The sequence below is a fragment of the Anser anser genome, assembly GCF_964211835.1.
Source record: "Anser anser genome assembly, chromosome: 4".
Taxonomy (NCBI): Eukaryota; Metazoa; Chordata; class Aves; order Anseriformes; family Anatidae; genus Anser; species Anser anser.
The window spans coordinates 14543774-14558166 of record NC_139724.1 but is presented as its reverse complement, the minus strand read 5'-3'; the positions used below and the strand labels follow the sequence as shown (position 1 = coordinate 14558166).

The 14393-nt window shown below is 41.0% G+C and overlaps 2 protein-coding genes across 15 annotated transcripts in view; one reads left to right on the top strand and one right to left on the bottom strand.

The window, feature by feature from the left end:
• The window catches only part of LOC310899493 (uncharacterized protein), a 407594-nt gene that overhangs the window by 17773 nt on the left and 375428 nt on the right, over positions 1-14393 (bottom strand). The gene's annotated exons all lie outside the window — the stretch shown is intronic.
• Positions 1-14393, top strand: part of TECRL (trans-2,3-enoyl-CoA reductase like) — a 67800-nt gene that overhangs the window by 12492 nt on the left and 40915 nt on the right. For all 3 annotated transcript variants that reach the window (XM_083835879.1, XM_083835880.1, XM_083835881.1), the window contains one exon: positions 8018-8069. In XM_083835879.1, the coding sequence (XP_083692005.1) occupies positions 8018-8069 (52 nt within the window). The remainder of the gene's footprint in view (positions 1-8017; positions 8070-14393) is intronic.

Sequence of the window (14393 nt, the reverse complement as noted above, 5' to 3'; positions counted from 1 at the left end):
TGCTTCTTACTAGGGAAGAATAGTATTGAAGTCCTTTTCCACAAGCTAGATATTTAATTGCTTTGTATACTTTTTTTTTTAAATCTTGTAATTTTAATATTTATAAAATATCTCATAAATGTAATATTTTTTCTTGTGGGGAATGAGCTGAGCCTATGCATTTCCACAGCTGCCTCTTTTCATGGGCAGGATTTTTGAGATTATCATCTTTCTCATTCAAGCAGTCTCTCTTTACAGATACCCTGCTTCTGTCTGGGGTGTTTTTGGTGCCAGTGCTGCCCAAAAGAATTCAATAACCAGCTGTGTCAAAGGAGGGGGGCTTCCTCGAGAAGACCACATGTTGATACCAAGTCCCACAAATTAGGAATTCCCACAGCAATGCAGGTGAAGGAGCAGAGATGACAAACTGGCCGAATGCAGACTCATTGCTGTGTAAATCCTCTTTTTTATTTTCTTTTGGAAGGAGGCTTTTGTGGTGTCAGTGTCTTTTGCTGTATGTTTTCACCACATCCAGCTCAACAGGGAGCTGGTCCCTGCTGGTAGGCACTGCAAATAAATACATTACATTTACAAAGATGTTATAAAGTCTATGCATTTTCTTGCCCATAAGAATTGAATCTTATGCCTGCTCCTACTGTTGGAGGTGCTGGTAGTAGTATTTTCTTCCTCAGTTTTTAGTTAAACATATTCAAATTCTATTGAAGCAATGCATTACATTCATTTCTTCCCACTCTACTAGAAATTCACATTGTTTTTATGTCAATATAGCTACAGAGCTACAGAGAGCTTCACATGAAAAGAGGCAACTGGATATGTAAATTTCTGTTTGAAATTACCATTCTTATTTCAGTACAGCTTTTTAGATGTAATACCTGGAGAAATGGCCTTTGGTTTATCTAGAAGAGGGAGACTGAGGAAGGAAGAAGCTGGTAACTTCAGGGCATTTCACATTTGTAAAGGGACGGTTTAAAGAATTAGAGAAGCCACTAGAGAAGACTGATGCTTCAGATGATACTAATTTTCAAAGCTTAGGAGTGCCTTTAAATGACAGGTTTTATGCATCTCTTATTTTAGTTATAAAAGTCTAAGCCTGGGTGTGGGGGGGGATAGAGTGAAATACAACAGATAATCCAAAAAAATTAAAGCTATATTCAAAGCTCAGTAAAAACAAAAGAATGAATTCTTGAGGCACCAACGGTGCTCCAGCTCTTCATGAACATTAGCCATTCTGGCAATGGAAAAAGCCAGCTATTCTACAAGAGCAGTGAATATTGCCAAAAGTACATCTGTAGAGACAGATTCCTAACCAGTGTGAAAATGTCCTCTTTCCCCACAAAGTTATGACATTTTACCCCAGCTGCACATTTGCCTTATTGCGTCAAAGGTAATTCACACATAATTGCAAATTATGAATGTACTGGAGCAATATAAGACCATAGGGAGCTGTAGGTGTTTTATTAGTCTAATAGTTAATCAGCACAGCCCATGATGGAAATTTAGGTGTATAATGTCATCTCATATAGGCATTATTGTAGCATTAAAATACTCCTGCCCATGATTCATCAGTCCATTAGAATACGCTTCAGGTTCTTTCTGAAATCTTAGTGCTGTGATTCTTCACAAAATACCCGAGCCATGCAGTAACAGATCTATAAGTATCTAACAGTATATATTAATGTTATAGCATACATGTCTACATTTAAACACTTCTGCGCTTTTAAAAGTCCTTAAAATGCAAACTCTCCTTTTTAAATACATACAGCTCCAGCACTACAGGAGAACAAATTTTGGTAGTCAGAGAACCTGTACTAGAGGTACAGCAAATATCTCTTCACAGCACTTGATACTGTGAAAAGTATTTCGATTTCGCATTGCCCTGATGATATCTAATTGTTCTTATAGATCACCTTCATTTCCCATTCTTTTCTGCTTCTCAGCTTCATACTTATCCTCATGGACCACGGGGGGCCGGCTGCCTCTCCATCTTTCTGTCTGATCTCACCAACATAACTTTGGACCTATTGGCCGAACATAAATACTCCTGAAAGAGAAGAAAATAGTTCAAAAGATTATTTAGCTCCTTCTTGCCTAACAAAAGCTGCTGGCTGGGTAGCACAGTGTTTCAGAGTGGGGAGGACAGGCAGAACCCAACCATCACCAATCATTTTGCCCAGTGGGAACATTAGAGGAGACAGGGAATAGGTACGGGTCAGCTGGAGAAGACTGGCAGGATCCTCACTTAGGAGAATATAAAGCTTCATGAGCCCTGCTACTTCTGGAACCACTTACCTTGCCAATATGTGTTCTGTGAATTTTCCTTTGAGTTGGTTAATCTTGTTCGCATGTTTGTTTTCATACAGTCCCCAGTATAGTTCATGACCATCCTGTGCTAAGTATTGGTTGAGTTTCTTAGGTGCATTGCTTGATTATATACATTAGCAGTCTGCATAGGTATAAAGAAGCAAGCACAAGCCTCTACAGCCATTTGATAGAAAAGAGAAGACAAATAGAGACAGATATCATATCATAGCTGAGCAGTATGCTTAATACTGGCAGTCAAAATCCAAACAAACCCTAAGCCCCACCTTTTTCCTGAGAAGAGCAAGAACTGGTCAAAATTGGTGTGTGTTTTTTTTTTTTTTTAAGTGCATATCACAGATGTTGTTTTCTTTGCAAATTACAGTGAAAACAAATGGATCTTGAATTTTCAATGAGAGAATTTGTGAGAGAAAGATGGCATTACAAATTAATTTTGGGATATTTCAATCTGTCATGACACAATAAATATTTCAAGTGCAATTTGTTTTACAATTTAATAGTGCATTCATTTATTTGAATGTTATTTCCTATCAGGTGATTTTCCATAGTTTTAGAGGGTGTTATATTATTTTACACTATCATGATTGATGTGTCATAAAATAATGCAAAAGTAATGAAAGTTCTGTACAGATGAGAAATAAAAAGGATTGAAAATAACACAGTGAGATGAATTTTCAGCATATTCCTGAAACAGGATTTAAAAAGAAAAAAACAACAACACAAACATTTTCTTTTTCATTTTAAAAATTTGAAGTCAATATAAATTTACACATCCAAAGTTTTGCCAGAACAATTCAATTTTCCTAGTTGAAAAGTGTTGTGACAGAACTTTTCTGACTAGTTCTGTTGTTGAGCTCTCAAGGTGAGTACAGGAACTTTACTCAATTCTTTTTAACAAAAGGTTAGAAGGCATGGAGGCATGCCAATGCTGGTCAGATTTGCTCAGAAATAGTTGGACGTGATGAACTCTGTAAATTGAGGGATGGCCTGCAAGCCCTCTATCTGCTAATAGATTGCTTTTTCTTTACTTCCTCACTCATTTTAGTAGAGGGAGAAAAAGCTCTTACCTGTGTATTACACTTTTTTTTTTTTTAAAGGGAGAGGATTTATTTATTTATTTTAAGAATCCAGCTAGCCCTATAAAAACAATATAACATGTTCAGAGACAAACGTGGCTAGTGTAAATTGACATGACTGCACCTAATAAGCATGCAGTTATGTGCATTCATAGATATTTTGACCTGTGGTCATTGGGAATGTTAGTCAGTTGGATTATCTCATATGCCAGAGTTCAGGTGACAACATAATCTCCAGGAGACTGCTAAGCAATATAGCTGTAATAGGCTTGGGCTAAACCATGGTTCTGAATCTCTCCAGTTTGTGGAAATACCGGTTTGAGATCAGAGCTGGCTCTTTAGTATAGAGTTTTCACTCCAATCTATTGAATAAAATACTGCATTTCATGTAACTCCTTTGTGTAGTTGCTCACAGCACTTCCCTATATGTAGTTACTTGTCTAAATGTGGTAGGTATTTATATCCCTTTGGACATGACCAGCTGGTTCACCAGGCTAACAAAAGAGCCCATTGTGTGACACGCTGAGGGAGGTTTTCACACTACCCATTTTTAATACTGTCCATGAAATTTAACAACAGGAAAAAGTAATCATATTTAGAAGCCGAACTCACAAAACACGGAGATCAATTAGAAGGGGTGTTTTCCTGATTAACTTTCTGTGAATGGCTGCAGATTTATAATAATACAGCATGTTCCCCAAGCAAGGACAGGGTGTCAGAGCAGTAACGATGAAGTATTTGTTGACTGCTGAATTTGAAAATGACCTGGCTTTTCCACTGGCTTGGTTATCTGTTTTGGAATCAAATCCTCAGCTACAATAAGCTGGTGTGACCCTTTTGAACAAATTTACCTGGCTGCAGAGGGGGCTGTCTGCTGTTAATGAGTAGCTAGAGTCGCAGAATTTCTGAATTTCTGCAGTCACGGAAGATGCCTGTTGGAAAGCAGGTGGCTCAGCAGTGCAGTCAGACTGGCATGTCACAAAGAGGAAAAAACATTCAAAAGGAAATGTTGAATGAAGGACCACTTGTTTGCTAAAACTGTATTATTCAAATTCTTATTGATATTCTTCTAACCTGTAACTGCTGAAATAATTCCTTAGTATGAGAACTGTGATGCAATTACAGACAGATAACCACATTAAGTAATTCCTTGACTTACAAATGTGAAAGAGGTATGAAAGTGGAAAGCTATCTGATTAGCCTGCGCTCACAAAAGGCAGTTTCAAATTCCCATAATATCTTCCACTTGGAGCTCTTCCTTCAGTCATAGCTTAAGTTTCTAATGCAGTATTTTAAATCTTAAAAAGAAATGTGATGCTTTGTGCATTGCTGCATAGAGGAAGGACAGAAATGGAAAAGATGACCCAGAAGATCCTTTCATTCCTGAATTCCTAAAATACTAAAAGTTGCCTTGAGCGGAAAAGTTAAAATATTTTTGCTATGAAGATATAGAGAAAACAGGATATGAGGTTTTAAACTCATCCTTTTCTGAATGAAAATTGTAATGAATGCAATCCATACCCTTGAAATCTGCATTTTTATTTTCTTGGTGAAGAAAAAGTAGTCTTGAACCTTAATTACAATGACAACATGTTAGGAAGCTATACTTGAAGCCTGGTGTTATACTACAAGTTAAGAAGTTGGGGGCAAAACTGGCTTGACCATCAAACATAGAAGATATATGCTGACTAAGAGGTGCTTTTATAATGAAATTCATCTTGTTTTAAATAAACCAAGGGTAGGCTTTCCCTCTGTTTTCCCTTTGCATATTTGAAAAGTGCTGAATTAGAGGAAAAGGAAGGTTATAGCACTTTCATAAATAATTTAAAAGGATAAAAGAAGAATAGGACTAATAATTACAGTGAAATGTTTCAGGGTGTTTTATTCAGAGAGCACAATGGGTAATAAGAGCAGATGCTGTTCCAGTCCGTGCAGTTCTTTAGTTTGTATTGATGTACAATGAAAAGAACAAAAGATAATTAATGGTCTACCAAGAGGACACTCTTAGTAGTGAGCTGATGTCTCAGCATCCATCTTCACGTTGATCAATATTAGAATCTATAGCTTCGCCCATTGTTTTATGAGGTCTTTAAGAAAAAGGACACAGAATTATCAAGATCATAAAAAAATGTATTTCATTCTTTTGTGTCTCTAGCCTCATTATTCTGCCTGAGAAAAGGCACTGCAATTCCTCTGTGTCACAGCCCATTCTGAAGAAGGAAGGTATTTGTGTTATTTTTCTACTTGTGGTCTGTGCAGCTTGCCTCGAGTGAAGAGAACAGCCCTTGTCCAAGCCAGCTGGCCGACAACACAGATGTCCTCCTGCCCTCTTGGCTGAATGCGTGCTCCAGGCCTTCCCTGGGCACACGCAGCCGGTACAGCGTGGTGCCACCCAGAGCCATGACCAGGCCATGACTGCCCAACCAGCCAGCTGGAGCTGGCACCACTGAAGCCAGACCTCGCCTCCGGCAGCTTGGATGTACTTACACGCAGCAGTGCTCTTGCTAATGAGCTCTACATTGCTCATAGATGTAGTAAGGGAGCGCCATCCCCCTCAGCTATAGCTGTTCCAGCACCAGCTCTGGATGTGGGGGGAAGTGGTGTCTGGTGCGCACACCATGCCCAGTGGATATTCTCACTGCAGCAGGCCGCTGTAAGCACAGATGCTGTCAGGCAAGGGCAACTTTTGAACACCCAAGGCTTTTAACTTTCCCTTGGGTTATCGAGATGATCAGCTCTCCAGAGCACTGGTTAGCCTTTACTGTTCTTTACCAGAAACCAATATGGCTGATTATCTGTGGAAGGCAGGCCCCATGGTAATGCAGCTTACTCTGTTTAGGGAGCCAGATGACCCTTTCTCACACTAGAGAAGACCAGTCCCTTCCTTGAGCTGTTAATGACAGCTCTGAAAACCTCCAAGCCTGTACCATGCTAGGACATCTGACAAGGTTTGGTCTGCAGCATTGTGAACTCTGTAGTTGTTCCTAGCTAAGAGCACTTGAATCCCTATCTGACAGATTTAGGGCTCCAGACTTCACGGGTGTGAAATTATGAGATGTAAGAAAGCAATTTCAGATATTTTTAGAGGTTTTGAAAACAGACAAATAAAAACAACAAAAAAAACCTTCCTCTCCTATTCAAGTCCAAAGCAGCTGTACACCTCACAAAAAATGCACATGCAGACTATGTGAAGATGTGCTGTTCTACTGCAAGTTGTGTGGCATGAGTGCAAATATGGACTTCTCTAGTGCCCAGTAAATCCCTCTTTAACTTTGGAAAAGAAAGCACTCTCATCTAAACTCAAAGAAAGAGACAGCAAAAATCTGAACATTGCATACCACTTTAGCACAGGTATCAATACAGAGCTTTAGATCACTGAAATTCGTAACGTGCTATCTGCCTGTTCATATTGTCAATGGAAGAATGTTGTCTTGCTCCTAAGCATTAATGGCATATATATCGGATATTTGCATTGGCTGTCAAATTACATAAGTGCAAAACTTCTTATTTGGTGTTGATTTCTAGCTTTTTTAGCCAGCAGCTAGACTTGAGGCTACAGTGCCTAAAATTTCTGGGGAAGGCAGCTTTCTGCCATCTGCTGTCTGGCTGCAGCCATGAAGTCTCTCGTTAGAGCCAAAATGGATCCCCGTGGTTAAGATGCAGTTCAATTTATATTCCCCAGAAAAGAAAAAAAATCCCTTATAGTTCCAGAAGGTGGTGACATTTGCTTCAGCGGTGAAAATCAAGTTCCTAAATGGGGCCTACAGGAAAACTGGGAGGGATTCTGTACCAGGGAATGTAGCGATAGGACAAAGAGTAATGGCTTTAAACTGAAAGAGGGTAGATTTAGGTTAGGTATAAGGAAAAATGTCTTTACCATGAGGGTGCTGAGGCACCGGCACAGGCTGCCTGGAGAAGCTGTGGCTGCCCTATCCCTGGAAGTGTTCAAGGCCAGGCTGGATGGGGCTTTGGGCAGCCTGGTCTGGGGGGAGGTGGCAGGGCGGTGGAACCGGAGGAGCTTTAAGGTCCCTCCCAACCCAAACCATTCTGTGATTCTATGATCCTCAGACACTTTGAACAGTGTGTTACGAAACTAATAAGCATAACAAAATAGAGCCTAAAAGACCTCTAGACTGCCACCAAACACTGTGACACCTGAATTGCTTCAGTGCACAGGAACGACAACGTGTGGAACCAGAACAATTTCAAGCAGAAAGAACAGAACCTGCCACCTTTGCTACTGGCCCCTGAAAAAAACTGCTAAGAGCCAGGTCCTAGCATGCTTGAACCTAACCTTAAAGCTAATCCTTGAAGTTGTCCCGTTGGTTTGATCTTGGGGGCAGTCACTGTCTCAGCAGGGCCAGCAGCTTTCCCTCTTGCCCTTGGTATTTTACTCTTCTATTGAATAAGCAAAGGTGGCCCAGGTAATACATAAATCAAATGTGAACAATCCTTAATACTAACGTATCAACATGTGAGAGAGGAATTTATTAATTTTCTTTGTTATTGCCTAAAGAACTTGCAGACAAATTGAATCATGTCTTCATTAGAGGAGGGAAAAAGCGACCTCAGTTTGAGAAGGTAGAGAAATTAATCTGCTTGCATTTTGTTTTCTCTTTCAGGTACCTCCATCATCCACTCTTCTTGATGTGAAACACAAATTTCACAAAGCATGTAAGTACTTCGGCTAGCAGGCTGGAGACATGGTTAGAAGCCTTTCAGCATGGAGAAGTAGTCAAATTTATTTTTCATGAAATCTCACACAAAAGCTGAGGCTGGCTTGACAGCTCCAGTGCTAAATGAGAGCAGTATTCGGAGTAAGGTTCTCCTGTAGCTATCACAGACATGAGAGGCTGGAAGGAGAGGACTGCATAATTCATCACTGCTTGCCCATAAGGGGCAATACTTTTTTATCCCGTTTTTAACATTACAGTGTCAATTCAAGACCTCAGCTGCATTTGCTCTCTCAATGTTATATTAGATAAGCTTCGATAACATTAGATTGCTTCAAGCTGGCTATAAATAGACCGTGTGGACCAAATAGTTACTGTAGCAGGGAGCTCAAGCAGAGTGATTAAATGATTTATCTGGGATCATGGAGGCAATCTGGCAGAGTTCTCAACTGACTCAGCACTGTCCAGTTCCTTAATGGTCAGGGCAACCTCCCTTTCTTCTTGCTTTTTTTGTTTTTCACATCCATGAGGAGAAAACAGTATAGGGGAGGGTAATTTTTGGCACATATGCACAGCAGATGTGGACCTTGTACATGAGACGAGCAATCATACTTGAAGATCCCTCTTTTCTTGCTGTCAGAGAACAGAACAGTTTTGTTGGATGCTTCTCTTCTGTCACCTCCTAGTCACAGGCATCCTGCTCTCACTGGGGGTGTTGGATGGAAAGGAGAGAGAAAGAACAAGACAAACAGCTGTGTGCCAAGGTTTGATGGCATTTTCATTTATCCTTTATGAATTGCTGTATCGGTATTTTGAGGAGTGGGGCTAAATGTACCTGAAAGCTACGAGACAATGTATATGTATATATGGTATGCCTTGAGTTCTGAAATGCTGTAACCGATGTTTGTAGAGAGCCCAGTTTTGCGACCTTGCTTCTAGACTGGGAAATGTTTCTTCTACTCCTGCCCATGGAAGGGAAGTTGCTATTTGTGACCATTACTTGTAGCCTTGAGTGTCACGCACATGGGATATGCAGGTCTATGCAAGGCCTCTTAAATTGAACTGGGGTATTTAGTTGAGTAGAAAAAAGATTCAACAAGAACTGAGGGTTGGAAATGAAGACCACACAAACTCAAATTAGGAATAAGGCATTTGATTCCAAGATTCAGGATGGTTTACTGTTGGAGTAAGAGTTCTAGATGATGGACTTTTCATTATTTTTACCAAAAAAAAAAAAAAAAAGTCTATGCCACTAAAGACTAGATGCCTTTTGCAAAGAAATGCTTTAGTCAGATGCTAATATCAAGTTCAGAGTAGGATAAGTGGAAGAAGCATTATACTTCTCTGTCCTTAGAATTTTATAAAACACCGAAGCCTAAGGCTTCTGTGACTGCACAAAGGTTCAGTTAATGAAGCAAAAGGCTGTTGACACGACTGCTCCAAAACCACTTGTTTTCAACCCCTGTAAGAGCATGCAATATGCAAAAATCTAAAAGTCTGAAAACTCAGCACCTAAATATGTGAAGACTGAGTGCCTAAGATTTAATATTTCAATAAGGATATGTCCTCCCACCTCTTTGTGAAATGCAGTGCTTTTCTGCTCAGGCTCTCTTAAATCATTTGAGACTGGATTTATATTGATGCAGCTTAAATCAGCTGAAGATCACTGGCACAGAGGCTTACGACAATTTAATTGTAATAAGGTTTTTAATTAATTTGGGATAAAATAGTGCAAGTTTGTGTATCAGCCATTTTATTGGCATCTGTTTTCATATTTAGAGGTACCTTACTCCTCAAATACATCCAGTGATTAAGTGGAGCTGTGTATGAAGGAAGACATTAAGTAATACAACAAAGCATGACACACACCATGAACTGAACCTCTGAAAGGCTGGCATGTGCCTTCAAAGTTTTTCCAGTCCCCAGTTTCTTAGTTCTCAGGAGTACACTGTGTCAATGTCCTGTGTCATTTCTTCCCATTCCAGCTCATTGCTTTGATCTCTCTCTTCCAGCTCAGCCTGGATGTTGCTGTCACATGAGGTTCCCCCTTCCTCCTCCTCTGGCAAAGAACAAACCTTCCTTTTTTTTCTCTTTGTGTAGTTTGGAGGATGACAGCTTACAGAATTTATATTACAGTTCTTTTAGGCAAGAGCTGAGAAGCAGCTGAAGCTGATCTGTGGATGCCTTTGGTTAGTGTGCTATTTGTGCTAGTTCATGCATTCATTTCTGTCATTTCATGTGTGCCAGACTCACATGTTCCCTATAATCTCTTGCTAAAACACTCCTACGCACACACCCTTACAGTCTCCCTGTCCTCATGCATTCTCCTTTGATCACCCATGCAATTAAGCTTTCTCCTCAGCTGGTATCTTGTCAGCCCTTCAGTGAGTGAGAGGAACCCCTGTGCAGCAATTTCACAAGCATCAACTCTGTCACTGATCAGTTTTTGCTGCCTGATTCAAGAAAAGAGGAAAAAAGACTGAATTATGAATTGCAGCAGGAGACTGCTAATCATTAAAATAAAAGAAATGGGATGCAAGTGGCACATAACATGTTACCGTTCAGTAGTTTCTAAGTCAGTCAAACATTAGTTTGGATCTGTGTTTATATGAAAGAATATGGACTCAGAAATCCAGGAACAAATACTGAAATATTCTATGGCTCTCAATTCAGCAAAAGTCTCCTTGTGGAAACAACCCCAGCAAAGGCTAACACCGTGTTTTCTGCGGCACTGAGTTCAGTGGGGCAATTGCTGGGGATTCAGAGATCTATGAGCTTTTAGTGGAGGTACCACCTAAGATAAACTGCCATTTCATGGGAAACAAGAGTCTTTCTCCAGACGGAAGAGCACAGTTTTGGATCAGCCCCTGGCCGCTGTAGCCACCGTCTGTGGCAGGGACTGGCAGCGCTGGGATCAGCAGGGAACTGCAGATTGCCTGTCGCAGAGCTCCAGCCCTGGCTCTGTAGGGGCTTTCTGTAGCAGATGTTAGATCCAGGCTGCCATGCTTAATAGGAAACATCACACCTGCCCACCATGAACCCATCTAATCCTTTCTAAACCTACTTACAGTTCTGACCTTAGCAAAATCCTCTGGGAAGGAGTTCCACGATACGTGCTTTGCGGACAAAACCACGCTGTTCACGGTGGCATCATACAAATGCCTACACTTCTGTTGCTTGTTTTCTGCCTGAAATTGGGTGGCAGCTGAGTTCCTGGGTGTTACTGACCTTCACGCTGTACCATCTAAGGCACGGTCACAGAAGCCTCAATCAAATTGGTGCTGTGCTGTAGGTGAATTTACTGCTCTTTTCCTCGTTCCTTTGGCTGGCTGGCAGAGGTAAAACCACACGAGTAACTTAGTCTACCAGAAGGAATCCTCTTGTCCCATTTTTTCAGTTGCTTATAATGAGTCAGGTACCTGGCATTTCCCCTATCTATAAGGATGATGTTTTCAATGGGGAAAGAAATACCTTGTAGACTAAACTTTGCAAGCTCTTGTCCTTGGCAATAACTCTTCACCTTTAATTTATTTTTATCTTTGCAAGATGTATTGGGCTGGTGGAGGAGGAAATCTTACAGATAGAAAATGAAAAACTGTAATAATAATGCTAATCCAAGTATCACATAACTAAAATAAAATACGTCTAGAACAGGTAGTATAGTGGAGTCGGTGATCATTAAATATTTTCAAGGTTACTGCACACAAAAGTTTCTGGAAAAGCTCTTGAAAATGGAGGAAGAACAGAAAGGAAATAAGAGCTCAGCAATAATCTAAAAAACTCTTGGATACAGCATCCTGCACAGGGAGGTAGCACAACTGTACCTACCCTCTGAAGTCAGAAGAGCGAGTTTAGGGAGGCCAGAAACTGCCCCTAAGGCAGGATCAGCAGGCAAATAGGGAAGGGCAGATGGGAAGAAGCCTGGCAATGGATGGAAGGAAAAAGGGAAGCTGAATGGAATGAAAATAACACATGCAGAGCATCCCAGCCTGCAGAGGGGAATGAAGTACTCAAGGAAAAAGGAACACAGCTTCCAGCTTTCCCAATAAGATATTAACTCGTAATCATTCAGCTCCAAAACCGCAGGCCTCCCTCTCCAAGTTAGCAAATGTTACATAGAGTATATAAAAAAAGCAATGTTAATCAAAGTAAATCATTAAGAAAGAAATTGTCAGTAGGTGGCACTCAAGAATAGACATCATAATTTCTGGACACTTTGAAACTTCAGTGGTCTGTGGTACAGTCTTACAACCGCTTCTTGCAGGTATTTCTGTAGAGATCCTGAAACCTACATCCCCTGGAAAATGACTGAAATATTTTTGCTTTGCTTTCCTCTAGAGAGAGGGCAAGGAGAAAAACAGTGCAATTCCTATCTCATGCTGATTGGTCTTTATAGCCCAATGCAAGGAGACACCTTACCATCCCAGAGGACAAACGTAAGCAGAAAGACCATAGCACACACTCCTTTTCCAGTGGTGTGGGAGGCTTGTGCACCGTCTCCCTCCTTCCCTTCTCAAAATGACCTGTGGCTGCTGCCAGCTCTGCTCCCCCTGCAGTTGCCTGCCAGTAGCGCTGAGCTCTGCCAGCGCTGGGCAGCTGGAAGGAGAGCAGCATTTTAGAAACATCGGTTCCTTGCTTGCGCCCAAAGCCCTGAAGCAGATCGTCAAAACACAGAGCTGCGGAAGCCAAGCTGGCCTGGTGAAGAGGAAGGAGGAGAATTTCTCATTGCTTAGAAATGACACAGCTACTCTTGTGAGAGTAGCTTAAGGCATGTGAGGTACTAAAACTAATCCTTTACTGGAGGACCGGGTCCTCTTTCTTTTCTACTTCCTAAGTAGTCTGAAAAGGGTTTTCAAGTTCTGCATCTGCACCTTTCCTGTTTTTAATGACATCTGAGAACTAATAGCGTGATTGCAAGAGCAAGGGCTTACGGTAAAACTCCACATTTGCCAGCCTGGTGTTAAATGCAAGAGCTGGATGGAAAGGATGACTATTCTTACTGCATCATATAATTTCCATCTAGAGGCTGGCCGTGATATTAAACTGCAAGGCTCAGAGAGGTGAGAAAGGATGCTGTGGGGATTAGTCATTAAGAGCAGTACCAGTGAGAACGGTGACTGCTAAGCCAGTGCCTTGCCTACCGGCTCTATGTAATCAGGAGTGTCTGATAACACGGTCTTGCTGAGAACCTGCAGTTCCTCTGATTTTTCCACACTGCCTGTTACAGCTGGATTCTCAGGCTGAAGAAAGTTAATGAAATCTGTCAATTCTGATGCCTGGAGAGACTCATGTGCCCAATGAATACACCTGCTGGGGATGCAGAGAAGCTGAATTATGCTATTTATGGCTCTCCCAAGCTGACTTCATAGTCCTTGCCTGCCAATCAACCAGGAGCCCTTCATGTGTCTCGCAAAATGAAGACCCAAATAAGTTATATCTAGGGCACAGAGCCTTCCAGAGGGATCTTTCCTCTGCCCTCTATTTGGAGACCAGGCTTTGAAAAAGCCAGCCTTTTGGAAACAGAGCCATGATCTGATCCTGGCATGAGTTGTCTTGAGCTGGATGCACTCCCCAGGCAGAAAGGCAGCTGTAAAGTACAGTTCTTACCGAATCTCCAAGTCCTTGCTTCCTGTTTTTATCCTAAGCAGTTCATGCTACCCCAGAGTCACAGCTCATATATGAATGAGTTTTCAAAGGGAGAAGTAATATCTTCCCGTGCAGAACTCTTGGGCCCAGCATTATGTCTGCGTCACAGATTCACAGGACGCATTGGGTTAGCAGTCACATCCAATGATTGTTCTCAGTAATTTTTCACTTCTCTGCAGTCATAACTCAACTGGAAATTAACAATGAAGGTGAGTCGCTAGGGACGGGCAGTTATTGCAAATGGGCACTATGAACTACAGTGATTTCATCTGGGTAAATTGCTCATTCATCTGTGTTGACTTTCTAAATGAGAATGACTAGATTAGGAGGAAACATGATGAGATTTATTTCATTTTATAATTTACTTTTCTTTTGTCTTAGCCAGACAGCAGATAGTAATAGAAGACTAGGTTACAGTGAATATAAGTATCCATCAAATGACACAGTTCTAAGGTCTTTTTACTTCTCTGTGCCTGTTGACATAACTCACTTTACTAGGAACTCGAATTTCTTGTTACTGCCACAGCAAGGCTCATATATATTTAAACTCTTTACTTTCTGTTTTGCAACGCTAAGCATAAAGTAAGCAACGAAAATCAAATGATTGCCACAACAATCAAATGATCACTACCATATTCCTTCCCAGCTCACGATCAGATCTAATCCATGAGTAAATTGC